The sequence below is a fragment of the Nuphar pumila genome, chromosome 5 (genome assembly GCF_984573655.1).
Source record: "Nuphar pumila chromosome 5, dmNupPumi1.hap1.1, whole genome shotgun sequence".
Classification (NCBI taxonomy): domain Eukaryota; kingdom Viridiplantae; phylum Streptophyta; class Magnoliopsida; order Nymphaeales; family Nymphaeaceae; genus Nuphar; species Nuphar pumila.
Window position 1 is genome coordinate 134,068,140 of NC_143253.1, and position 27,377 is coordinate 134,095,516.

Genomic DNA, 27,377 nt, shown 5'->3' on the forward strand with positions numbered 1-27,377 from the left:
CTCTCTCTCTCCCTTCCCCACCAAAACACCGTCGGGGAAGAGATGTCGTCTCCGGCGATGGATTCGCTTCCTGCGGCGGAAGGAGGCGTAGGCGGAGGTGGGTGGCTCTCCGGAGGATCAGCCGTTTCCGGGTGGACGAGCCCTGCCACTCGGAGGTACCAGCACCTCCTCGACCGCTCCACCCCTCACGTGCTTCGCCGGTGGCTCTGCTTCTCCCTCCTCGCCCTCGCATACGCGGTTAGGGTTTACGCGATCCAGGGGTTCTACGTCGTCTCCTACGGGCTGGGGATCTACGTCCTCAGCCTCTTCATCTCCTTCCTCTCTCCTCAGGTCGATCCCGAGCTCACTGGCGCCACCGATGGCCCCTCGCTCCCCATTAAGGGCACCGAAGAGTTCCGTCCCTTCGTTCGGCGGCTCCCCGAGTTCAAATTCTGGTACGCTCATTCTCGATCTTGCCCTTTTCACCCCGTTTTTTTCTCTTTTACTGGGTCCTTGGATGGATTGATCTGCTTTCTCGTTTGATTTTTTCGGAGTTCCAATTATTTTTCGGTATTGGGAGATTTCGCGTTCTGCTTCCTTTTTTTAACTCTCGGGTTGGGGAATTCGGCTGAGACTTGGAATTGGGATTTGTTTGTGATGTAGAAGGTTCATACTTTTTTTTCTCTTGTTTCCCCTCTTCTTTGTAGACCTTTGTACTTTCTACTTTTAATTTTGTAATGGCAGAAGCGATCTATGGCTTCTAAGGATTTTATTTTTATTGTTTGTTTAATGGGAAAAAACAAATGTTGTTAGTTGAATGGATGTGTTCGCTTATAAATTTATGATTCTAATGGAGATATGCCCTTCCTACTGATGAATTACAGTCGTGGTAAATTTTGATCCGTAGTTATGACACATTATGTGGATATGAACTCACCTTCATTGTTAAAGATTTTTTGCGATATTCTTTTTTGTAATATCATTAGGAGGTTTGTTGGTCCAATAAGAGGATTAGATCTGCTTCATTTAAAAAAATGGATTAGATTTGCATTGATAGCTGGATGAAAAGAATGATCTTTTTTTCTGATATTGTGTTGAAGATGTTTAGCATAACGGAAATGCATTGTTTTTCATGGCTGTGGTCGAGTGTTGGGTTGGTGAAGGGATGATGTATACTTTGTCCATTTCATTGAAAATCACTGGCTTGCGGAAAACTGCTCTGTGTTCCCACCTCCCTTTTCTGTTATTCCGATGCAAAGTCTTGATGATATTCTGATTTATAAACCAGATTTCACATTTCTGGATGTTGGCTTTGCACAAGAGAACACAAGTTTCGAACCCAGTTGATCTTCTATAGAACAGCAATGAAGGAATGCCAATGCTTTTATTCAATTAAGGTCAGAGATTTCGAGTATGGTAGTAGAGGCAGTTGTTGATGGAGAAGTGATATCCCATTCATTTGGAAAGATTTGGGAATCCTCAAAGTGAAGAACGTGGTTGATGTGTTCTAGAGGTTATCACAGGTAGTGATGTAGAAATACACTAATAGAAACCTGAAACTTTTTATGAAGGGAAGATCTGGATCTCATATCGGTCATTGGATTGGATAAATGTGGGCATGGAAGATATTAATGTTATTCAGTTTGAAAAGTTGAACAAGAAGGCAGACTAGGTACTCATGGATACAGTTTCTATTTTAAGATTAAAGGACTGCTTGTGTTATTGTGGCTATACAGTGACATGCATTGTATACATCCAAGTTAGTATCTAACTACTGCTGGTTGAGCCCTAATGAAGGATAATATTAACATTGCATTTTTCATTTTATAAATGAATGGTGCAAATTCCTTCGTTCACAGAGTCACTTGAAAGAGGCATGCTATTTTTCTCTATGGTTGGGGACGGCAACATTAGTTTATCATTAGGGTTGATAGTGCAAAAACATGGGATGCCCTTTGAAGTCTTTCTTTAATGCCACATGAAATGCATTTAGAAAAAAAGGTTTTGTGTTATTCTTAACTCGAGGTGAAGTATAAAAGAACAACTAAATTTCACTTTGAATAGAATACTTCAATGACACATTTTCTCATTTAGAAATTTTCATGTTTGAGCTTCAAGATTGAGCCATCAATTATGGTCCATTTTCATTTGAATGTAACATGGATAATTTCATGAAATTTTTTAAGAATCTGCGCTGGTTACGGGCTATGAACACATTTTTTCCACATTAGTTGGAGAAGAAATAGAGGAGGCCATTGCATGGAGCAATAGTATAAGTGTTCAGGCTATTAAATTTGTGGCATAGGTTTGTGTCCTTAGGGTGGCCACTTGCAAAAAGGAAGAAGGTTGTGTAGTTACACTGGCTCCAGTCTGCCCTTCCCCAACATCACATTGGGTATGGTTCTTTTCCTGTCTTCATGCTTTTGTTTCTTTCATTGCTTTTAAGCAAGTGTTCTCATGGCATGTAGGGTGTTTTGGATAGTATTAATGGAAATTCTCACAGGGCTGTTTTCACACATTTGCATGATGTGAGAAATGAAAAAAAGTTTTCTCAAGGTCCATTATTTTTCTCTTGGATGAAGATGTCCTTTTCAACATAAATCCGTGTTACAATCTCCATAGCTAGTAACAAGGATTCCCTTTAAAACAAGGTTTTAAAACCCGTGACTCGGAACTCGATTCGTTCTTTATTGACTCGTGACTCGGCGGGTCAACTCGGTGACTCGGACCGAGTTTTGTTAACTTTTGATTTTAAAAGGAAAACAATATATAATTTGTCTGAAACCATGTTTTTGAGTAAACATAGTCTCCAAACGTCTGCAAGAATATAAAAACAACTGCAAAGTGCAAAGAGCTATAGAGGTTTGCTTGAATAATTGAATTTGATATCTATACAAGCACTTTGACTAATTCATGACTTGAATTAGAGGATTTGGTCACCATGAGTTCAGTCTGCTACTACCTAAGGTTCCTAAGATGGCCAATCATATATGCTAGCTTGTTTTAAAAGTTTTAATTCCTTCTCTAACAAATCCATAAATGTAAAACAGGGATATATGTGCATATTGAAAGTTTACAGAATGCCCAATATCAACATAAATAAGCAATTTTCTCATGTATAAAACTATGCAGGAAATATATTAATGGCACAACTATAAAAAGACTACTAATATTTGAATATGTACAATGCTTGTTCACATAACAAATGGATGATGAAACCTAAATGTGACTTCCCATAGGCACAGTTGACCCACCATATATAGTGAGAATCATTTCTTTAAAATATTTTGCTAGAATAAGTTGATAACACAGGGTGAACAGTAGTTCGAACAACATGGCGATTTTATTCTATGGATTTAAATGCTTTTTTATCTTTAAATGATTTTTATTTTCTTTTTTATACAAAATCTGGGGGTAACCCTTGTTAAAATATATGTACTTATATATTTTGAAACTGTAATTTGAAACTCAAAAAACAAATTTCAAACATCCCAAAACTCGCTCGAGTCAAGCCGAGTCAAGCCCGAGTTTTGGCAAACCGAGTTTGCCTTGCCGGTTTGACTCGCTGGAGGGGCGAGCCGAGTTAGCCGAGTCAACGAGTTGACTCGGCGAGTTTTAAAACACTGCTTTAAAAGGTGGTAAAAGTTTGGGCAGCCTTCAAATGCTACACATTCTCTGAATTTTTTAGGAACCATCATTAATGTGGGTTTCTTATTTCCCCCTACCTGTTACCATCACGATAGCAATTTTTTTATTTTTTTATTTTTGGGGGGGGGTGAATTTTGTCAAGGATATTTCATTGCCTCTTAGGCCACATTGCCATGTTACCTATGTAGTCAAAAGCGCCTGGCGATGTCTAGTCGGTAGACCCCTAAAAAGACTAGGCGAGACTAGTCGGTACCCCAATTAAATATAAAAAAGTACACAAAATATGTTTACTTATTTTACTAATAAGATGATTTCATTACACAAATACAAAATTACACATGCTTTCATAAATATATTAATATACATAACCAGAATCTATGTATAAATAATTGTACACACACATATATGTATATATTCAATTATTCATAACATATTTAGTATAATCAACAAAATACACTTTCAACCTTTCACTGAAGCACAATAACACATACATATATAAAAAACATATTACATAATTCATAATGCTAAACATGCTTTCATGCTTTTATTAGTAAAATTCATCAGAAACAAAGTAACACACACAACAACAACAACAACTATGCCTTTATCCCAAAACAATTGGAGTCGGCGAAAGGTTGAAAGTGCATTTTGTTGATTATATGTATGCGTTATATCAACAAATTCCAAGTAACACACACATATATAAAAAACATAATCAACTAAAATTAATTGTGCAAGCTTTCAATGTTTCACATAAAAAATCCCAAAAGCAAAGTAGCACACACACACACACATATATATATAAATATAATAACTAAGGATGTTTTCATGATTTCACAGCACAAACATGCGCACATACATATAATTATATATACAAAAAAATATACATTTATATAAATAATAAATAACCAAATTGCCCTCGTGCCTAGGCGGAGGAAGCTTAGTTGCCGACTAGGCACCTTAGTCGGTGCGGCAAAATTGGTACCTTTTAAGGTACCCATTTAGGAATTGCAAAGCCTAGGCGTTTTACTCGGCCTAGACCGACTAGGCGGACTAGTTGGTGCCTAGTAAGGGCTTTTGACTACATAGCCTACGTAGTCAAAAGCGCTAGGCGGTGCCTAGTCGATGGACCCCTAAAAAGAATAGTCGGAGACCTGGAGGGACTAGGCTGACTAGTCGGTACCTTAATTTAAAAAATATAAGAATATAAAAAATATGCAAATAAATTGTTAAAATTAGTAACAAACATGTGTGCAATATAAAATCAATCAACAATAAGCAATACAACAACAACTACGCCTTCATCCCAAAACAATTGGGGTCAGTGATATTAACCAAAAAAAAAGAAATTCATTTTGGGTCTTCCACATGAATCCTTTTCCTCCAATCATTTCTATCCAATGCCATGTCCTCGGTGAGGTTCAAAGCATTCATATCCTTTCCTATCATCTCCATCCAAGTCTTCCTAGGCCTACCCCGACCTCTTTTAACTAATATATTTTCTCATTTCTCCAACCTTCTAACTGGAGCATTATTAGGCCTTCGCCGAATATGTCCAAACCACCGTAAACGATTCTCTCGCATCTTATTTTCAATGGGTGCAACACCTACCTTCTTACGTATCTCCTCGTTCCGAATCTTATCTTTTATTGTATTTCCACACATCCATCTAAGCATCCGCATCTCAGCTACACTCATTTTTTGAATATGATGTCTCTTGGCAGCCCAACATTCCGTACCATATAGTAAAGCAATAGACAAAAAAAATATGTTGAACATTACAAAACCTTCCCAAATATTAAAAACAATTGAATAAGCAAAGCAAACAACTACGAATATCAACAAATTCCAAATAATTTAAAAATAATCTAAATTCTTAAAATAAAGTGTTAAAACTAACAGTAAACATGTATCCAACATAAAATTAATCAACAAAAAATGCACAAAGCATAGGATATTGCTATCGTCAAGCATAAGAAAATATAGACAGAGAGAAGAAGAAGAAGAGGCGGAGGAAGGGGGAGAGAAAAATATAGACAGAGACAGAGAGAAAAGAAAAAGAAGAGGCAGAGGAAGGGAGAGAGATGAAGAGGCAGGGGAAGGCGGAGAGAGAAATAGAGACAAAGAGAGAAGAAGAAGAGGCAGAGGAAGGGGAAGAGAAGAAGAAGAGACATAGGAAGGGGCAAAGAGAAAGAGAGATAGAGAGAGAAGAAGAAGAAGAAGAGGCAGAGGAAGGGGGAGAGAAGAGGAGGAGGAGGAGGCATACCTGGAGCATCGTCAGAGGGAGATAGCGACGTCGGGGGAGGCCGAGGGTGCTCAAGCCTGAGAGAGAGAGAGGTTTATAACCTCCCGCTTTTATCGTAAGTTAAAAAAAAACATTAGACGTAACTACCCTCACACCTAGGCAAGGGCAGTTTAAGCACAAACTAGGCACCTTGTCGGAAAAGTCGGTACCCCTATTGGGGTAAACAAGGAATCATTAACAATTCCTAGTTTTTCGACAACTAGCTTGACTAGGCGCCTAGTTGTTGCCTTTGGCTACATTAGACAAGTATCAATAATTGAATGAAGACCAAACTTGCATATATTTTTCTATCAAAATAATACACCATCTTCCCATGGATACTATCTCCAAAAAATACATACAAAAGATATCAACAACTAAATGAAGATCATGTTTATATACAAAATTTATCTTCTGCATGCATCTCCCTCCATCATGTTTAAAGTTCAAAAATGCATACAAAAACTATCGAGCATTCAATTTATCTATGACATGTAATTTTTTTCTTTTCCCTCTGAAGTGGATATCCTTGCCCCATGACTAGAATTTGTATGACCAAACCCTCTACTCCTTCGGGCATTACTCTTTCTCCATCATGTCTAACATCCAAAAAATACATACAAAAAGTATTAATAACTGAATGAATATCATTAATTGTATATGATCTTTTCTTTTCCCTTTGAAGTGGATGTGCTTGCACCATGACCAAAACTTGTACCACCACCTCCTCTACTTCTTTGAGCATTTCTTATAATTCAAATAAAATTTTAAACAAATATCAAATTAACTTGTTTGCAAAAAGTCACTAAATAATGATTTTTATATATAATTATTTTTATTTATGCAAGTATACCTCTCTCTCCATGATTTATGAAACCAGATATAGAAGATTGGATCCTAGGAGGTTGGGATCCACGTCAATGAAGTAAGGATGTAGTAGCTTGAGAGTGGATGCGAGTAGGCGCACCCCTAATAATTGTCCTTGGAGTTGTAGTGCCTCTCCTAGTAGTAACATTCAAATATTCTTTATCTTGGACCTCTTCATGAATGGAAGCCGAACGTCTTTTCTTGGAACAAGTGGTGTCATCATCATCATCATCATCTAACTTGAGTGGATTACTCTCAATAACAGGAACCTCTAGATTGATATCCCATTTTCAATGCAGTCCATGATAGTAGTTAGATTTGTTTTTGAACCTAAAAAGTGAAAAAGAAAATCTTATAAAGTGAGTATACTATGTTAACCATAGTTACGATACTAAAAGAAGCAAGTTCAATTTTTAAGCATTAAAATTTAAACTGTATGTTATAGGAAGAATTAATAAATAAATGTTTTATATAAATAAATAATATTTACCTACTCAATAAGCGAAGATTCTAGTGAATGTATACAAGTGTATCAGCATGATGTCCATTAATCCTATTGTGCTTCACATTATGTATATAACTATATGTGCTCCACTTGTTATGCTGAAGATGTGCTAATAGCTTGTGACAGGACCTTGATAGCTATTGATTTTAACCTTGTACTTCCACCATGAAGACACCGCCAATCCATTACAAAAAAAATTGTCTTCAAAATTTGTCTCATTGCCTCTTTGGTACCAAAACTTCCCCTCTTGTCTACACTGCTAAAGGTTCCAACATAACATTATCTGTTGCTTCTTCATCTTTCATTATTGCAGAGATGACGTCTTTAGCTTATAACAGGTACATTTTAATCTAAAAAATGTAAATATGAAAATGTTAATAACTAATTGAAAAACTATAAATTAACTAACAAACTTTAAAACTAAATACATGTTAAAGATAAGAGTAAATATGATCTTATATATATAATTATGTATATACCTGGAGGCACACCAGGAACTCCATCTGGACCTGGAACACTCAAATATTCATTGGTATTGTACTTGGGAGTTAAAACATATGCCAAACAATGTTAATAACTAATTGAAAAACTATAAATTAACTAAAAAACTTTAAAACTAAATACATGTTAAAGATAAGACTAAATATGATCTTATATATATAATTATGTATATGCCTGGAGGCACACGAGGAACTTAGCTCAAATGCAATCCTATAAAAAATTTGAGGTTGATGGTGTAGAGACACCACTAAAGCTCTAAAAAGACACAAAATAAGACAAGTATTCAAACATTAGGAAAATCCACACTTTTTTGATAAAATAAAAAATAAATGCAATAAAATATGAAGGGATTGAATCTCACCTCAGACTTAGATAGCCTTTTCTGGCGAGCGTGATGACGAACGGGCAAAACCTCAACTAGGTGCAGGGTTATGAAAAGCTTGGTAAGATAGGGATCTAAATCTACTTTGGTTCCAAGCTCCTGCTGGGTTTTGGTATGGGTGCATTAGTTTAGGCTCACACTGGCAAAGTCTGGGTGCTGAGTCTTTTAAATTATAGATGCTGGAATGGGGGGGGGGGGTAGGACTCCCTATTTATTGTTTTTTTAATGGATCCAGTTGTCATACTGCTCCTTGGATCTGATTGGCCAATAATCTGAGGTGGCATGTACTGATTGACGAACTAATTTTCTTAGGAGCTAAGAAAAAGAAGTTAGGAACATTGGTATGACTAGATTTAGAAGGCTGGTTCATGTAATCCTAGGAATTTGGAAGGTTGGTTTGGGTCAAAACATCTTTCCATTGGCTAAACAAGTCCAAAATGGTATGTTTTGGACATGTTTGCTTGTTTTTAACATCACTTTCAATTTATAAGTCTTTTTAACATGAAATTTGTTCTGTTTAGAAGATATCAAATTTATCTTCATTTTCTCTTTTATGCTAAAGACCAAAAAACATCATTTGATAGGTCAAAACGCATTTCAAGTGGGCTCCAGTTGAAAACCAAGGTCTATCTCTGACAGACTTAACTATTTTAGCCATAAATCCTTTCTTGGTTTTCCAATTCAATTGAAATTTGTTTTTTTTTGGAATCTAACACATTCCAGAACTTTTGACCTTTTGGGAGGAAATTCAAAAAAAGATGTTTTTGGGGTCAAATCCATGTTTGAAGTCAAAACTGCCCTATTTTGGACCTGAAACAAACCCTTTAAAAATTCGATCCAAAATCCAATTCACCCAATGTAACTCCCCAAAAATTTTAATTTGAAATTTCAAAAATATTAATGAAAAAACTTTTAAAGGTCAGGGTTTTGACTTTTAAAAATCGTCAGCGGAAGCAATTTAGAAAGGAGAACAAGTTGACAAATTCTGGGCACATTAGCTTTAAAATCACCATCATTCATAAAATTACTCAAGGAAAGTGAGGAAGAAAATCATAGATTATTAAAAGAATTTGCAGTTTATTACAAAAATAAACATTCTTCTCACAATTCAAAAATCTAAAGAAAACCCAAAACACAGAGCCAAGACGTCAGCAGAAAGAAGAAAATCTCGAGTCAAGTTGCATCGCGCCATCGGTATGTAAGGTCCTACTCGTCACCTGCCCATGAAATGTGTCAGTTTCATAACAAACTGGTAGGTACACGAATAAACTATGTAGAATAAATAAAGTAGGACATCATATGATAAGCAATTTATTTCATTGATAGTAGGAACTAAAATGAGTAATTGAAATGCAAGAAAGTAAATCTATTCTAGCATGACCAACATATACAGAGAACTGTTGTACTAAAAGAGATATTCATCACAAGATATAAACAACATCGTAAGCAGTATGAATCTCATTAATCTACAACTATTGTGAACAAGTTATTCTTTAAGTTCTGATATTAACTGGCCTGTGAGTACGTACAGACGCGAAATGTAGAAACAACCGAGACTGATACGAGAGTTCATTATGTCAAGTGTTTTTCATTAATCCAGATGGTTGGCTGAGTTCACTCCTAAGGAGACGGTCAGTGACCAAGAGAAAAAATCCCCAAAGGCATTCGTGGCCCATGGATGTATCCAACTTCTGGAGAAGTACCTAGGAGCTATCACCTAGGATAGTTTATGGTAGTCCCATTTCTCCTAACTCCGATGACTGGGAAGCTGAGTCTTTTGCCCGTGGGGTGGTTGTTAACAACCTGTCCATTGGAGTTTTTGTACCATCTATCATCTTTCTTGATGAACCGCGAGAGTCGAATGTGTACAACGGGGTTTCTTAACCATCGCCCCATTCTACATGCTCGGGTCTGCTAGACCCACTAAAACATCTTGCCTCTGAAGGCAAGTTGTCACCATTTATGTGATCTCGGCATTGTGCTATAAGCAGACATTGGGGTTGCCACAACCTCATCATCCAAATATCGTAACACCAATATGATGTATTTGTTCATAAGTACGGTTGTACCTGTCTAAAGGTACGACTATGATGAGAGGGTAACAATAAATATGTTGCAATTCATTTGGTTCCAATTTGACATGTATTGCTCTTTGAGCGTTTGGCCTATGGAGACGAATATCATTATCTTTATTTATTTCAACAGAGTGCTCAACGACCTCTCATACTTCTTATTGTAGTGTGCGTACCATACCTGTCTAAAGGTTCGGCTACGTTGGTAGATCATGGGTTTTTCGAAGGATAACCCAATACTGTGTTCCGTAGGATATAAACACAAGTCTCAGGATCACCTTGGATCCGAGTATCTCTCCTGAGTAACCGACTCGAGGTGCAAATAATTGCATCTAGTGTCTCACAGAGATAACACTAACTTTATAAGCAGGCTTTCGTGCTCAAGAAGTCGAGCCTTGCACAATGAAGACCCTCTTCTCGACACTACAATGTCTGAACTCAACTTCGCACATTTTTTAAAGGTGTGAAATGTTGTACGTGCACCTGCACACCATGCGAGGCTTGCCTGAGGGCGGTAAAAGAACAAACATGCACTAGCAAAACTAAGTATCTACGGTGCAACATCAACAGAAAGCAAATAAAGGAAAGCAGTAACAAGAATTTACTATAGAGCAAGCCTATGCATATAGAATACAAGAAAACATGTAAACTTCAGGGAAATAAAGACAAGTAAAAAACAGGAGATCACAACATTATATGCATGTAAATATCACTTGTCATTATCTCAATATCCAAATACTTTATTTAATTCATCCAAAGTTTTCGTGCAACTTTCTCCTACCTCGAGAGGTTACGTCGCTGCGAGTGCCTACGATGATAGGTGATGTAGGACTCGGGCCGCGGGGCACGAGTGGGATCCGTCGTGCGAACTATAAAAGTATAAACACTTAGAAAACTATAGCCATAATAAAGGACAGAAAGGGGCAGGGGTACAACCTCTGTCGCCCATCAATAATTAGTGAAGGGTCAAGGGCACAAGGGCTTGACCCTTGCCGAAAAAAGAGAAAGGGAAAAGTGGCAGGGGCTAGGCCCCCGCCGAAGGCCAAAAAGTGGCAGGGAGCGGAGCCCCTTGTCTGCCTGCAATAAAACACGGAGGCAAGGGGCTCCACCCCCTGCCCACCGATGAATCGAAAAAGACAGGGGTGGAGCTCCTATTAAATTGTCTCTATTTTTTTTTTGTATATATATATATATATTTCACATGTAACCCATAAGGGTATTTCAGTATTTTTCCCCTTTTGCGCATATTCACATTAGTGAATATGATTGTACTTTATTTTTTCCTTTCTTTTTCTTTTTCTTTTTTTCCTTTTCTTTTCTTTTCTTCTTTTTCTTTTTTCTTGTTGACTTAAGTCAACCTTAGAGGGGGTCCAACACTAGATGTTGGACCCCTCCAACGGTTAGATTTCTAACCGTTGGAGGGGCTCCAACGTCTAGTGGGAGCCCCTCCAAGGGTCCCTCTTGTGTATAAATGGGGGTGAACTCCCCTCATAATTGTATTCAATGCTTGGAGCATTGTTCTCCAATTGTTCAATAAGATTCTTTATATTTTTGCATTTTTGTTCTTCATTTGTACCTTGTGTACATTTTGTTCTAAGTGTTCTTGTGCCTTTGTGCACGTATCCCTTTGTGGAATTGGAGTTTGGTTTGCGCACTATCTCCTTTTTGAGATATTTTCACATGGTATCAGAGTCAGGTTGGTGATCGAGGATTGTGGGATTCTTTATTTTTTGAGTGCTTCGAGAAACATGCCTTCAGTATTTTGAAGATTGAAGTGGTGGATCTTGCTTCTCCAATATTTTAGAAGAATCTTACGTCAAGTAAGATTTGAAAAACCTTTTGTGGTACGTATTTGTTCTCCACTCTCTAATGGGTGAAAAAGAGTTGCATTTTTAACTTGGTTTTAAATTAAATGGCTCCAACTATCATGTTTGGGCCGGGAATATGGATACTCACATTAAGGGGAAAGGGCTTTGGGGATAAGTCAAAGGAACCATTCTCGGACCCGAACCTAAGATCACCGTTACGGAGAGAGGAGAAATCAAGGTTCTTGATGGTGAAGAGAGAGAAAAAGCCTTTGAAGAATACAACAAAAAGCATGAAGAATGGGAGATGAAAAACTACAAAATTCTTTCGTGGTTCTTTTCTTCCGTTGAAACAAAAATAAATGCCAATATCTTGAAATTCAAGAAAGCGTTTCAAGTATGGGAGTATCTTGAAAGAATGTATACTTCAAAAGACTTGTCCCATAAATATTATCTTCAAAAGAAGGTTTTAACTCTTCAACAAGGTGAAATGATCGTTAGAGAATACTTTGCCGAGTTATCCACGGTTTGGGATGAACTTGCTCTCCAAGAACCTAAATAGAGTGGAGAGGCAATTGAGTTAAGAGCCAAACAATTAGAAGAGGATCACTTCAACTTTTTAAATGGGCTTAGATCCGAATTCGAACAAACTAGGTTCTCTCTTTTGTCTTCGTTTTCCTCTCCTCCATTGGAAGATGTGCTTACTAAACTAAGTGGAGAAGAAACTAGATTGGGGATGAATAAAACCAATCAAAGTGTGTTAGTAGTTCCTTCGAAGGATGAGGATGAGGATGAGGGTGCTTATGCCGTCTCAAGACCAGGGAATAATGTCAAAACATATAAACCCCCTCACTTCAACAAAGGTCAAGGAGAAAGAGAAAATGGTGGGCATTATGAAAGAAGAGACTATAGCAAGATCATATGCCACTTTTGTAAATAACCGAGACACATTAAACCGGTATGTCCTAAATGGAAAAAAATGGTGGTTATGTCGACAACTTTTCAACCAATCAAGAAGGGAGGACCTTCAACCTCCAACCATGGCACTTTATCTCTAAATCAATTCATAGAAGCTCTTCAACCTCTCCTCAAGGGATCCGTCTCCGGAGCTGCCATGACCACCTTCTCTCTTCCCGGTAAGACTCTTTGGCTCTTAGACTCGGGTGCATCCTTTGATATGACTCCAAATGTTTTTGCTCTTTCTAAATACATAAAGAAATTTTCCCCTTTTGTTTCTATCGCGGATGAGGCTTCTTTTGAAATAAAAGGAATTGGCGATTTTGAAAAACAAGGATTTTCTATTCCTAAAGTTAGATTTATCCCAAAATTAAATTTAAATTTGCTTTCCGTCTCTCAACTATCGGATAATGTGTGTGATTTCAAGTTCTCATCAAATAAATGTTGGATACAAGATCGTCGGTCCAGAAAGTTGATTGGGGAAGGCTTTAGGAAGGGAGATCTATACTTCATGGAATTTCTTCAAATTCCAAAACAATCTTTTTGTAATATTGCCCAACATAAAGATATAAATGTTTGGCATAAACGCCTTGGGCATCCAAATATTGCCAAGCTCTCTCATTTACATTTTGCTAAAACTTTATGTAAAAACAATTTCAATTGTAATGATTGTATTCTTGGTAAAATGAGAAGCTTACCTTTTGGACAAAGAACTATGTTTTCATCTAAGCCTTTTGAAATTGTGCATTCGGATGTATGGGGACCGACACCCGTAGTGTCTAAAGAAGGTTTTTCATATTATGGTATCTATTTTGATGACTTTTCAAGATATAGTTGGATGATGGATATATGATGATACAAAATTTTTACCTTTAAGGTTTTTTATATGATGATACAAAATCAATTCAATAGTAAATTACAAATATTTAGAACCGACTTCGGAGGAGAATACTTTTTAAATGAGTTCAAAAGTTACATTGAAAATAATGGAATCTTTCATCAAAGGTCTTGCCCAAAAACACCTCAACAAAATGGACTAGCCGAACGAAAACATAAACATATAATAGAAACTACAAGGACCTTACTCATTTCTCAACAAATTCTAAAAAGATTTTAGGCCGAAGCGGCTCTTGCATCGGTTTTTCTCATAAATCGACTTTCTTCGAAAAATTTAAATCAAATATCCCCTTTTGAAACCTTGTATAAAAAGGAACCTGACTACAATAGACTAAGAATTTTTTGTTGTAAATGTTTTGTCCTCACCGATAAAAATGCTAAACTATCTCCAAAAGCTATCCCTTGTGTATTTTTTGGATATTTCGAAACACAAAAAGGATTTAGGTGTTATGATATTAAAAATGACAAACTATATGTCTCAAGAAACGTAACCTTTTTAGAAAACATGAGTGGTTTTGAAGAACATAAAACTCATGAAGATAATGCTGACTACTCTTTTTTGTTTGAGTTATTACCTAGGAACGAAGACTTGTTTAGCGATGATGAATTAAATGAGGACGAGGACTTAAGTGAAAGTATTTCACAACCCATCCAACATGTAGAAGAAATAACAGTTGGACCAATTACCTATACACATAGAGATAAAAGTACTTTTAGAAGTGCAATAGAGAAGTATAGTGACCTTAGTGAATCTTCCAACCACTCTCGAAGAATAGAAAGACCTAGGAAAAATCCTTCTAGATTTATATCCTGTGAATCTTTCTCCCCAAAACATAGGGCATGTCTCAGTGCCATTCACTCATATCAAGAGTCTAGGAACTTTGAAGAAGCTAATAAAATAATATAATGGAGGGACGCCATGGATAATGAACTTAGAGCCCTCAACAAAGCTAAAACTTGGATCTTTCAATATCTTCCAAAAGGAAAGAAATCAATAGGATGTAGATGGGTTTTTAAAGTCAAAACCAAGAGTGATGGCACTCTTGAAAGATATAAAGCCCGCCTTGTCGCAAAAGGATATAGCCAAGAATATGGAATTGATTACGAAGAAACCTTTGCTCCCGTTGCTCGGATGGTCACTGTAAGATGTTTGATCACCATTGCATCTATTAAAAAATGGAACATTTACCAAATGGATGTTAAAAATGCCTTTTTAAATGGCGATCTTAATGAAGAAGTTTACATGGATTCTCCTCCTGGCATGGACGTACCAAAGGAAAAAGTTCATCGTTTGCAAAAAGCACTTTATGGTTTAAAACAAGCTCATAAGGCTTGGTATGATTAATTTAATGAAGTTATGATTCAATAAGGTTTTGCTTCATGCTATACTGGCACTGCTCTATTTGTCAAAAGGTCTAATGCAGGAATTGTGATTTTATTATTGTATGTTGATGACATGTTGATAACAGGTAGTGGCATAAAGGGCATCAAAAGTATTAAAACTACTTTAAAAGAAAGGTTTGAAATGTCAAATTTGGGGTATTTGACATACTTTCTTGGTATAGAGGTAGCATACTCTCGTAGAGGCTATTTCTTGTCTCAAACTAAACTTGCATGTGAGATTCTTGACATATCAGGTATTTCTGATGATAAAATCTATGAGACTCCTGAAATTGTGGGATCAAAGATGAAGATCAATGATGGGATTCCTTTGGAGGATCCTACTCCATACCGGCAACTTGTGGGATCTCTGATGTATCTTAGCATCATAAGGCCAAACATCTCGCATGTTGTGCACATTGCAAGCCAATTTCAGCATGCTCCTACCTCCGTCCATATGGGCGCAATTCTCCGAATTGTCAGATACATAAGGGGAACCTTAAATAAGGGAGTCTTTCTTTCCTCATCCTCTGAGTTAAACTTGATTGCATATACTGACTCTGATTGGGGAGGTAACCCAAATAATCGTCACTTCACCACAGGTTTTTGTATTTTTGTAGGTGAATCTCTGATCTCATGGAGATGCAAGAAACAACAAAAGGTATCTCTATCATCCACAAAAGCAGAATATTGAGCCATTACTTCTACAACCATGAAAATTGTGTGGATTCATTAACTGCCCCAAGACATGGGGATTCAGTTTCAAGGACCTACCAAGTTGTGTTGTGATAATAAAAGTGTAATCTACATTGCTAAAAATCACACGTTCCACGAACGTACAAAGCATATTGAGATTGACCGCCACTACGTTAGAGAAGCATATTTGCAAGGAATTATAGATCTTCTCTACGTGACCTCAGAGTATCAGTTGGCAGATTTCTTCACCAATGCCCTTTGCTCTCCAAGATTCAATTTTCTTCTTGGCAAACTTTCGGTCATTGCGCCCTAAGTTTGAGGGACGGTGTTAAATTGTATCTCTATTTTTGTGTACATACATGTGTGTGTGTGTGTATATATATATATATATATTCCAACATATAACCCATAAGGGTATTTCAGTATTTTTCCCCTTTTGCGCATATTCATATTAGTGAATATGATTGTACTTTTTTTTTTCCTTTCTTTTTCTTTTCCTTTTCTTTTCTTTTCTTCTTTTTCTTTTTTCTTGTTGACTTAAGTCAACCTTGGAGGGGGTCCAACACTAGACGTTGGAGGGGCTCCAACGTCTAGTGGGAGCCCCTCCAAAGGTCCCTCTTGTGTATAAATGGGGGTGAACCCCCCTCATAATTGTATTCAATGCTTGGAGCATTTTCTCCAATTGTTCAATAAGATTCTTTATATTTTTGCATTTTTGTTCTTCATTTGTACCTTGAGTACATTTTGTTCTAAGTGTTCTTGTGCCTTTGTGCACATATCCCTTTGTGGAGTTGGAGCTTGGTTTGCGCACTATCTCCTTTTTGAGATATTTTCACAGCCCCCCCCCCCCCCCCCCCTGTCTGTCGAAAGTTGAGGCAGGGAGCTCCGCCCCCTGTCGGCCGAGAAATAGAGAGAGACAGGGGGCAGAGTCTGCCGCAAAGTTGAAGAGGCAGGGGGCTTTGCCCCCTACTAGTTGAGAAATAGAGAGAGACAGGGGGCGAAGCCCGCTTGTCTGCCGCAAAGTTGAGGAGGGAGGGGGCGGACTGTCTGCCACAAAGTTGAGGAGTCCGCCCTCTGCCAGCGAAAACTTCCAAAGGCAGGGGGCTTCCTGGCGATCGGAAGATCGAGGCAGGTAGAGAGGGGGAGAGCACTCAGGGGGCCGCCGTCAACCAAAACGAGAGAGGGAGGGCACGACAGGGGGCCGTCGGACTTGTGCCGGCCTTCTAGCAGGTAGAAGGAGAGGGGAAGGCACGAGAGGGGGGGGGGGTGGGCGTCGGACTCATGTCGGCCTTCCAGCAGATAGAAGGAGAGGGGAAGGCACGACAGGGGGGCCGCCGCCTCCCGCCGGCCTTCCGGCAATCTCAGAGAGAGGGGGAAGGCACGGTAGGGGGCCGTCAGCTTTCCAACGAACACAGAAAGAGAGTGGGTGGCACGGCAGGGAGCCATTTGCCTCTTGCCAGCCCTCCAGCAATCAGAAAAAGAAGACGAAGGTGAGGAAGAAGAAGACAGATAGAAGAAAAAGAAGGCAAAGAGAAAGGAGAGGCGCGGCAGGGACCATTGGCCTCCTGCCGGCCTCCCGGTGAACGCAGAGAGAGAGAGGGGGGGAGGGCACGATAGGGAGCCGCCAGCCTCCTGCCGGCCCTCGGGCAAGAAGAAGAAAAGAAGAAGGCGTACCGGGGGGGGTCATCGGTCGGCGTCGCACGCAGGGAGCGAGAGAGAGGAGGAGGAGAGTGAAAAGAAGGCATCGTTATCTTCATTGTGTATGTCTGACCCGATCCATTTATGTAATGGATCGGGTCCAGATCCAGTCCATGTGTTGTAAAATAACATTTTGTAAAGGGGTATTTTCGTACCCTAGTGTTTTACATTTTATTTTAAATAGAATGAGAGGGCAGTCACGATGGACTGAACCCTCCTTCATCTGGAATCTCTCTCTCCCTCTCTTCTCTTCTCTCACTATCGATTAGGGTCTCCTTCTTTCATGGTATCAGAGCCCAGCGTGATCTGCGTGAAGAAAGCCCAGCCTGCGTGAAGAAAGAAAGCCCAGCCTGCGTGAAGAAAGCCCATCTGCGTGAAGAAAACCCAGCCTGAATCTGCGTGAAAGCCTAGTCTGCGTGAAGAAAACCCAGCCTGAGTCTGCGTGAGCCAAAAATCTGGGCGCAAATCCCAGCGTGAATCCATCAGCGTCAGCAGAGCAAATCCCAGCCGTGAATCTGCGTGAGCCAAAAAATCTGGGAGCAAATACTCAGCCGTGAATCCCAGCGTGAATCTGTGTGGTATTATGACCCTCAAATATCTAGCGTGCATCTGTGTGAAGAAAATCTCTGTGAAGAAAAACCACAGCATCAGCCGTGAATCTCAAAGAATCACAGCATCAATCTGTGATTTCTTTCATCAGTGTGCTTATACCTTTCTTTGTGAAATCAGGTTCCCCCTTTCCTTTGTGAAAATTCGATCCTCTTTCGATCCGTGGTTTAATCCCTGCTGTTTTCCTGCTGTTTTTCCTACATTTAATCTCTTGATCTGTGATTTCCTTTCTGCTGTTTTTTTTCTGCTAATCACTGCTAATCATTGTTAGCCATCTGTCATATCTTATCTGTCTTTTTCTATTAGCCGAGTTCTTTGTTCTTCATACCTAAGTGTCAGTTCAAGCATATTCATCAAATGGAATTTACTCACGGGCAATCATGCCTGTCCTCAAGTTTTCTTGGTCAACTAGTCTCTGAAAAATTGAATAACTGTAATTTCTTGACCTGGAAAAGACAAATTATTCCGTTTATAAAAAGTCAGGACCTTTCTGGTCATCTGGATGGATCGGTCCCACCGCCTCCAGAATTTCTCTCGCAAGAAAAAGTGGACGATAAAGGCGAACAATCTGTTGTTCTTCACAGGAATCCAGAATATGTTGCTTGGATGAAAAGAGATCAATCGCTAGTGGCATATATCACTTCAACTCTTTCACAGGAGGTCCTTATTGCTCTTCCTGATGATTGTTCGGCAAAGGAACTGTGGGATATGTTAGTTCAAACATATTCACAAATTTCTGAGGCAAGAATTATGTTTCTTAAGCGAGAATTTCAAATGCTGAAGAAAGATTCCATGTCTATTATGGAATACCTGAATAAAATGAAAGGCATCACATATCAGTTGGCGGTTATTGGGTGTCTTGTCAGTGAAAAAGATAAAGTACAACAAACCTTGAGTGGATTGGGGCCAGATTACCATGTTATGACGACAACCTTACTATGCTTACCAGAACTTCCAAAGTTTGAAGATCTTCGTGCAAAACTGTTGCAATATGAGATGAATCTGAAAGGTTCCTCTGAAGCCTTTCATGGGAATTCCGGAACACAAGATGTGCTGGCTATGGGAATGAGTTATGGTCGAGGTAGAGAAAGTTCTTTTCGAGGAAAAGGAGGACAAGGGAGAAATAACTATGGAGGTCGTGGCATACTTCCAACACCCAATGTTCAGGGACAAAGACCCATTCCCACCTGTTTCCTATGCAACAAGAAAGGGCACATTAAAGCGAACTGTTGGTTTAATCCTCAAAACAAAGGGAAAGCTCCACAAGCAGAGGCTAGAAAGGATGGAGAAGTAAAAGAGTTGTTGTTGGCAGCCTTGGCAGGATTGAATATGAAACAAAATGACAAAGGAACTTGGTATGTCGACTCTGGAGCAGCTACTCATGTTACAGGTGATGTAGGTAAACTCTTGACTCTTACACCTTATGTTGGAAAGAATAGCATTGTCACAGGAGATGGATCACATCATGCCATCTCACATACTGGAAATGCCATTATACACATGTCAAAGTCCTCTCTTAAACTTCCAAGTGTCATCCATGCTCCTAATATTCAAAAGAACATTGTTTCTGTCTCAAAGCTTGTTGATGATGCAAATGCTTCAGTTGAATTTACTCCCTCTTCTGTTTATGTCAAGGATCTTCGCACGAGGAGGACATTCGCTGAAGGAAAACGATGGGGCAACATGTACATCTTCCAAGAAGATCCTTCCTTCATTCATCCCAACTATTCATCCTTGAAGCCTCACCAAGTTTTTGATTCTGATTTTTTATTTAATGTTTCTGAAAGTAATAAGCCAAGACTTTGGCATAGTCGTCTTGGCCATTGTGGTCGCCATTTTATTGAAAAACTTGTCATGAATAATCTTATTCCTAAGTCCAGTCTGAGTTCAGAAGTCGTTGATACAAAATGTTCTAGCTGTCATCTATGTAAGAGTCATGTCTTACCTTTTGCTTCCATTAATAAAAGAGCTTCAAGGCCATTTGAGGTCATTTGTTCAGATGTCTGGGGTCCTGCTCCAATTACTTCCTTTTTTGGCAGTAAATACTATCTTATTTTCGTTGATAGTTATTCACGTTATACTTGGATATTCTTTATGAAGCACAAATCAGAAGTTTTTGGATTGTTCCAGAAATTCCACTCTTTCGTTCAAAATCATTTCTCTACCAACATTCTTAATTTTCAGTGTGATGGAGGAGGTGAATTCTCCTCGAGTGATTTTGTTAATTTTCTTCAACATAATGGGATAAAGAGAAGAGTGCCTTGCCCTCATACACCTCAACAAAATGGGATTGCTGAGAGGAAGCATCGACATATTGTTGAGACTGCAATGAGCATGATGCACGGGAGCAATCTCCCTACATCATTATGGACTGAGGCCTTCCACTCCACAGTTCATGTGATAAATCGCTTGCCCATGAATATCTTAGAAAATAAGTCACCATACTTCTCTCTTTTTGGCATACAACCTGATTATCATGAATTACGTGTGTTTGGGTCTGTTTGTTATGTGCACATTGATAGCTCACTCAGGCACAAGTTCCAAGATAAAGCTTTGAAATGCAGGTTTATAGGATGTGCCGAAGATTACAAAGGGTACAGGTGTTATGATCCCCTGAGTAAGCGTGTCAAAGTATCAAGGAATGTTATTTTCGATGAAATGAACTTTGCTGATCCGGATAATAATTCAACTATGGTGGATACTGATAACTCAAGCTCCAGCATTGAGGTATACTACCCATGGTTAAATTCAGAACTCTTCTCCAATGGTACAGTAGAATGTCCAGAAAATTGCAGTCAGAATGAGCCACATGAGGATTCAGCCAATGAGACTCAAACGGAGGAAACTGTCACATATGACTTGGAGCCAACAAGGTATAAGGGAATTGTGTACACTCGGCGAGAGAAAGAGCCCTCATTCATTTCTTGTTCGAACACGGATCCATCTGGATCATCCGTTTCGCAGCAAATGGATATCAGAAGATCTTCACGGATTCGACATCCACTTGACAGGTGGGTAAGTTATAAAAAATTTTCAATGGATTTTCAGTTATTCTTGACATCCATAAGTAAAGAGGATGAGCCTCTTATGTTCTATCAAGCTGCGAGCTCTAGAAGATGGGTAGAAGCAATGAATGAAGAAATGGAGGCCTTACATGAATGTGGCACATGGGAGATTGTGCCTAGACCACTGAACAGAAATGTCGTTGGGTCAAAATGGGTGTACAAGATAAAATATAAACCAGATGGGAGCATCGAAAGGTACAAGGCTCGACTGGTAGCCAAGGGATTCACACAAGAGGAAGGCCAAGACTTTGATGAAACTTTTAGTCCTGTAGTCAAGATGGGGACTATTCGCATTGTGTTGAGTCTAGCCATTAAACATGGATGGACATTGAGCCAGCTGGATGTAAAAAATGCTTTTTTGCACGGGGATTTAAAAGAAGAGGTCTACATGGAACAACCCACTGGATATGCAGAACGAGACGCCAAAAAATATGTATGCAAATTAAAGAGAGCACTCTATGGTTTGAAACAAGCTTCTCGTTCCTGGTTCGACAGTTTTTCTCTAGAAATACAACGGCATGGCTTCTCTACGTCTCTTCTGGATCACTCATTATTCATTCACAATGAACAAGGAGTTACTACTCTTCTGTTGATATATGTTGATGATATCATCATCACAGGGAATTGTAAAAGCCACATTGAGCAGGTGAAGAAGTTATTAAATCAGAGATTTAAGATGAAAGATTTGGGAGAGCTGCGATATTTTCTTGGGGTAGAAGTTGATAACAAGAATGATACACTTACCCTTACTCAACACAAATATACGCTGGACATTCTCGGCAGAGCAGGCATGACAGATTGTAAGCCGTTAACAACTCCAAGTGTCATTCATCAGAAATTGAGTTCACAAGAAGGGGATATATATGGAGATCCCACTAAGTATCGCAGTTTAGTTGGCATGTTGCAATACCTGACTTTTACTAGACCCGACATAGTATATTCAGTTAATCAGGTATCCCAGTTTATGCATGAACCTCGTGTGTCACATATGGAGGCAGTCAAACGTATACTTCGCTACCTAAAGGGTACAGTGGGTGATGGGCTGGTATACAAAGGCAAGGAAGAATTAGATCCAGGCATGGGCCATGAGATTGTTACTTATGCTGATGCTGATTGGGCGGGTGATCCAGACGAACGACGATCAGTATCCGGTTACTGCAGCTTCATTGGGCCAAACTTGGTATCCTGGAGCAGTAGAAAACAAAAGGCGGTTGCTAGATCTAGCACTGAGGCTGAATACAGATCAATGGCCACTGCCACGGCCGAGGGTACATGGATAAGACATCTTCTGACTGAAATGGGAGAGCCGATTGCTCGGTCACTGTTGCTGTGTGACAATCAAAGTGCCATCAACATGTCATTCAATCCCATTCACCATAGTCGAGCAAAGCACATTGAAATAGATCAACATTTTATTAGGAAAAAGGTTGAAGACAAAGAGATTGAGCCCATGTATGTGTCAACTAAAGAACAAGTTGCTGATATCCTCACTAAAGGGTTGACAAATGATAGATTTTGGTTTTTGAAGAACAAGTTGTTCATGGTCCAACACCATGCACAACTTGAGGGAGGCTGAAAAGAAGGCATCGTTATCTTCATTGTGTATGTCTGACCCGATCCATTTATGTAATGGATCGGGTCCAGATCCAGTCCACGTGTTGTAAAATAACATTTTGTAAAGGGGTATTTTCGTACCCTAGTGTTTTACATTTTATTTTAAATAGAATGAGAGGGCAGTCACGATGGACTGAACCCTCCTTCATCTGGAATCTCTCTCTCCCTCTCTTCTCTTCTCTCACTATCGATTAGGGTCTCCTTCTTTCAGAGAGGCTTCTAGGTGAGGGCTTCCCCTCCCCTCGCGTGATCTTAAAGGGGGACCGGGGGAGCCCAAGGGTTTCCAGTTTTCGCAAGGGGGGTAAGGGTGAAAGTGCGGCGCAACCCTAATGGGTTTGGGTCGGATCTGACCCAGGTCCGATTTTTTTTGTGTGTGGGTTTTACACCCAAGATCTAAATGAGTCAAAATTGGGGTATCTACAGTTTTACTAAAATTGCATGAAGATGATCCAATAAGAGATCTTGAGACCAAGGTAAGGACATTTAGACAACAATTAGAAGAAATGTTTTTGTGAATTTTCTCTGGAGCATGTCCAATACAGTATGTCTGTCAATTGTGCAATGACAGTTCTTAATGCAAATCTGGTTTGACGTTTGTTATCAGAATTTTAGGGAATTAATTTGAACTTTCACAATATGGAACTCTGATCCAGGGATAAGCAACCAAATGACTAGTCAGAGGGGTCCAATCTTGAAGTACATGCTTGAACAACATGGCTCCTTTAAAGACTCGTCGTCAAGTATAGTATTTATAATTTTGTCTTGCTTACAGATGGTTGTTTGTGTTGTAATCTTGGGATGGATTTTCCATCCCACTTCTGTGTGCGTTGGTTATATCAAACTTTGAAGATGTAGATTTTTTATTCGAAATTTGGCAGCGAACAGCTAGTTAGTGTGAGCATAGTTAACTGTGTCTCAGGTTGTTGATACTTAATTTCTTGTTTGTGTGAGTGGATTTTAGATGTCAGATATATTCTGTCATTTAAGGGCATACATTTTCAAATCAAAGTATTTAAAAGAAAAAAGACATAGTCTAAAGGAGAGGAGAAATAATGGTGCCAAAAAGGGTTGTCTAGTTGATCATATATTTAATGTGCCATGGAATAATCTAGGAAAGATTGGGTGCAACAGATTGCAAAAGATATGCTTAATAGAAGTTATATTGCAAAGTATTCATATTGTGAAACAAATATTATTGGAATTTTTTTTTCTAGAACTCTTGGTGATGCAACCTTGACTGAAGATTGCAAAGATTTATGCTACAATTACACTACTTTAAGCTATCAAGGAGAATCTAATGGAAAATAAATTACTTAAAAATCAAGTAAATTAACTCAATATTCATCAACCAATCGTCCTCTACAAATCCCTACAGTGAATATTTATAGACAAAAGCCAGAAAACCCTAATTTAGTATTGATTTGAAAGGGATCAAAATCTTAACAAAGATCCAAATCTAAAAAATTCAAAAAATAAAATGGATCCACTAATGAATCTTGAACCCAGATACATCTTGCTTTTGCCCTGCATCTTTCTTCTCGGGTTGGAAAAGACTCACCCTCGAGTGTTGCTCATGTTTACTTCCAGTTTCTTTCAACTTGAGCAAACCATTGAATGGAGATGTGACAGACATTTATTAGAATTATCTGACAACGGAGGGATCTATTCCATAGAAGATCCAATCATGTGGAACATACAGATCTGATCCATTGGAGAATAGTGGTGCATGGATATACATACTTGATCAAGTCACAGCTAGTTACGTTTTTGTATAATATGAATCTGGATGCATCTTTATTTTAACATCGGGTTGTTTTGGGGTAAGGTCAAAGTGAAATATGGGCTGGGCTGGGCTTATGGTTAGTTTTGGGGTTAAATGGGTATATACTGGTCCAAGAGTATTTAATAAGGTGTTTGGGTTTAACTGGATCAATTTAGGTGAGTTACAAGGTGAAGTAGGGACTAAATGTCAGTTAAAAGGATCCAAAACATGCTAGAACCAGTTCTGAGGAGTTAAAATTGATTCTTTACTATAAATATTTATTGTAGGATTTGTAGAGGATGGTTTGTTGATAATATTGAGTTAATTTATTATTTTTTATTAGATTCTCCTCGGTAGCTTAGAGTAGTGTGCATATTCGTAGTGTAGATCTTTGCAAAGTGGAGTTTAGATTGCATTGCCAAACAGTAAGTATTATGAGTTTACACATTGAAAACATATTTTGGATGAAAATAAGTGTTTAGGTGAAAAAGGCTAGCTACTTGATGATTACCAAAAATAAAATTAAAAACTTCATTTCATCATGTTCAACTTTCTCATGCATGAAATTTTCATTCTACGATGATTCATCAAAATGGCAAATATAAAAGTGTTTTCTATGTGACCTGAAAACAAGACATGCCCCAAGAAGTGTACAGTGTCTCATGGTAGATTGCCAAGTTGGTATTACTATAACTGTCTCCTACGCCGTGTAGTTATCCTTAGTTTGTGTTTGCACATAGGACAAGTAGAATTCTTCATTAATGAGGATTCTAGAAAATCAATAGAATGAGAATGTATGAGATCTGAAAGCTCCACACTTATCCACCTCAAATGATAACCGGGACTCATTGAAGATGCTCTTTGCGTCCATATTTTAGGAAATTGATGAAATTTTATCTAACCGTTTGTTTTTTCCATCACGCAAACATATGAAATGTGGGCTTGGTAAGAATTGTTGTTAGCAAGAATTCTCATAGTTGATATCGAGGTACATGCAATTCATTGTAGAATTCTCTTGGTTGTCCCACCTGAATATGTTTGAAGTTTTCGTAAGATTTGTTTTACGCAAGTCAGATAAGACCATCAATAAGTGTATGACGTTGAACCTTTTGCAAAGTTATAGCTTTCTCGAGGCAATAATGGTGGCCATTAGGGAGATCATTTGGAAGACTATTTGATGAAATACACGCAAGATCTTTAGCTGAAGATTTAGCATCGCACCTTTCAGAGTTCAATAATCTATTCTGTGATGCTTCTTGTTATTATCCACAAAATCAATATGATAGTGAGGCTGCCAAAATCCTTACAGATGAAACAAAGAATAGTCTAGATTGCCGCAACTAATGCCAGAACATCTAACAACCTGGCAGAAGCTACTGAACTAATGCCCATGAGTCCATACATATACTTTCTGGAGATGGATAACACTATCTACCAGAGTCCTCTTTGTATCATGAAAGCTTCTTGATGGATACACATCTCATTGCACATTTCCATAAGAGTGCATTTTACTCGTTTTTTCACGTGTATGCTGTGGAAAACATGTAAATATCATCATATATTGACAAGAATAAATATGATATGTTCACAATTTGGCTACTTCTGACAAAAATGACATTTCTCCTGAGTTGAGATATTAGATTGTCATTTCAAGTGTGAGTTTAATCATTACAATCGGTTTAATTTGTGCAGGTATTCTCTTACAAAAGCATTTTGTGTTGCTTTTGTGATGACATTCTTTTCAGTGTTTGATGTTCCTGTGTTTTGGCCTATTCTACTTATGTACTGGCTGGTGCTCTTTGTAGCCACCATGAAGAGGCAGATACACCACATGATCAAATACAGATACGTCCCTTTCTCGTTTGGAAAGCGGGTAATCTCTCCTCTTTTTTCATGCCTTATGCTTTTGTTCGTTTTTTTTTTTCAATGACGATTTCCTCTTTAAGTGATTATATTTCCTCATTTCAGCGTTACACTGGAAAGAAATCTGCACCTGATGAAGATGTGAGCCTTATGAAAAAATGATCTCTTTCATGACTGTTTAGAGATGCTAGCGCACACATCCTTGTGTGCATGTATGCATTACTGGAAACTACGGTTTGCTGTTTGCAGGCAACCGATGTAGGAAACTGATTCATGCTACTCATGAAGTATGATTATTCATGCTCGAGGGGAAAATCCAGACTGGAGAAAATGGCATGGTAAGGTGGTTTCATTTGCTGGATGGTCACCTTTAGATTTCTTTTGTGAGAAAATTAACACAAAATTGGAAAAAATATACTGCAAAGACACCTGGTCTTGGATGCCAACCTCTCAAATTTATTGCTGAGTAATAAATGTATAATTATTCTGCAATTTAATTGAATCAATTTTGTGGATCCATGTCGCTTGCTTGCTTGAATTGAGAATGTTCTGCATGCATTGATGCCAAGATCGGCAACCATCAGAGAGCACGAATATGTGCACATCACCACGCATTATCCCTGCTACAATGAGAACTAAAATCGGGTGCCAGCTGTTAATCATTTGGGAAATCAAGGATCCAGATTAAGCCCTGCTTCCATCTCCCCTTGCAGATGTGTGAATGCTAGTGTAGCATTCTGTAATTTGGGTTTGAGTAGGACTGCATCTTCAAAATGAATGGTTGGAACCGCCG

The 27,377-nt window shown here is 38.6% G+C and overlaps 1 protein-coding gene across 1 annotated transcript; it reads left to right on the forward strand.

Annotated features, from left to right (window-relative positions):
• On the forward strand, positions 1-27,101 carry LOC149838849 (protein RER1A-like). Its single transcript, XM_090007817.1, has 3 exons — positions 1-434; positions 26,414-26,594; positions 26,690-27,101. Exons 1-3 carry the CDS (start codon positions 43-45, stop codon positions 26,744-26,746), a joined length of 630 nt encoding a protein of 209 aa, XP_089863943.1. The 5' UTR covers positions 1-42; the 3' UTR covers positions 26,747-27,101.
• The last annotated feature ends 276 nt before the right edge of the window (positions 27,102-27,377 follow it).

Bases quoted from the DNA above. Each gene is read 5' to 3' on its own strand.
- LOC149838849 (XM_090007817.1), top strand. From the start codon at position 43: ATGTCGTCTCCGGCGATGGATTCGCTTCCTGCGGCGGAAGGAGGCGTA. The intron at 435-26,413 runs GTACGCTCATTC...TAATTTGTGCAG, and splicing joins CTCCCCGAGTTCAAATTCTG to GTATTCTCTTACAAAAGCAT. The intron at 26,595-26,689 runs GTAATCTCTCCT...TCCTCATTTCAG, and splicing joins CTTTCTCGTTTGGAAAGCGG to CGTTACACTGGAAAGAAATC.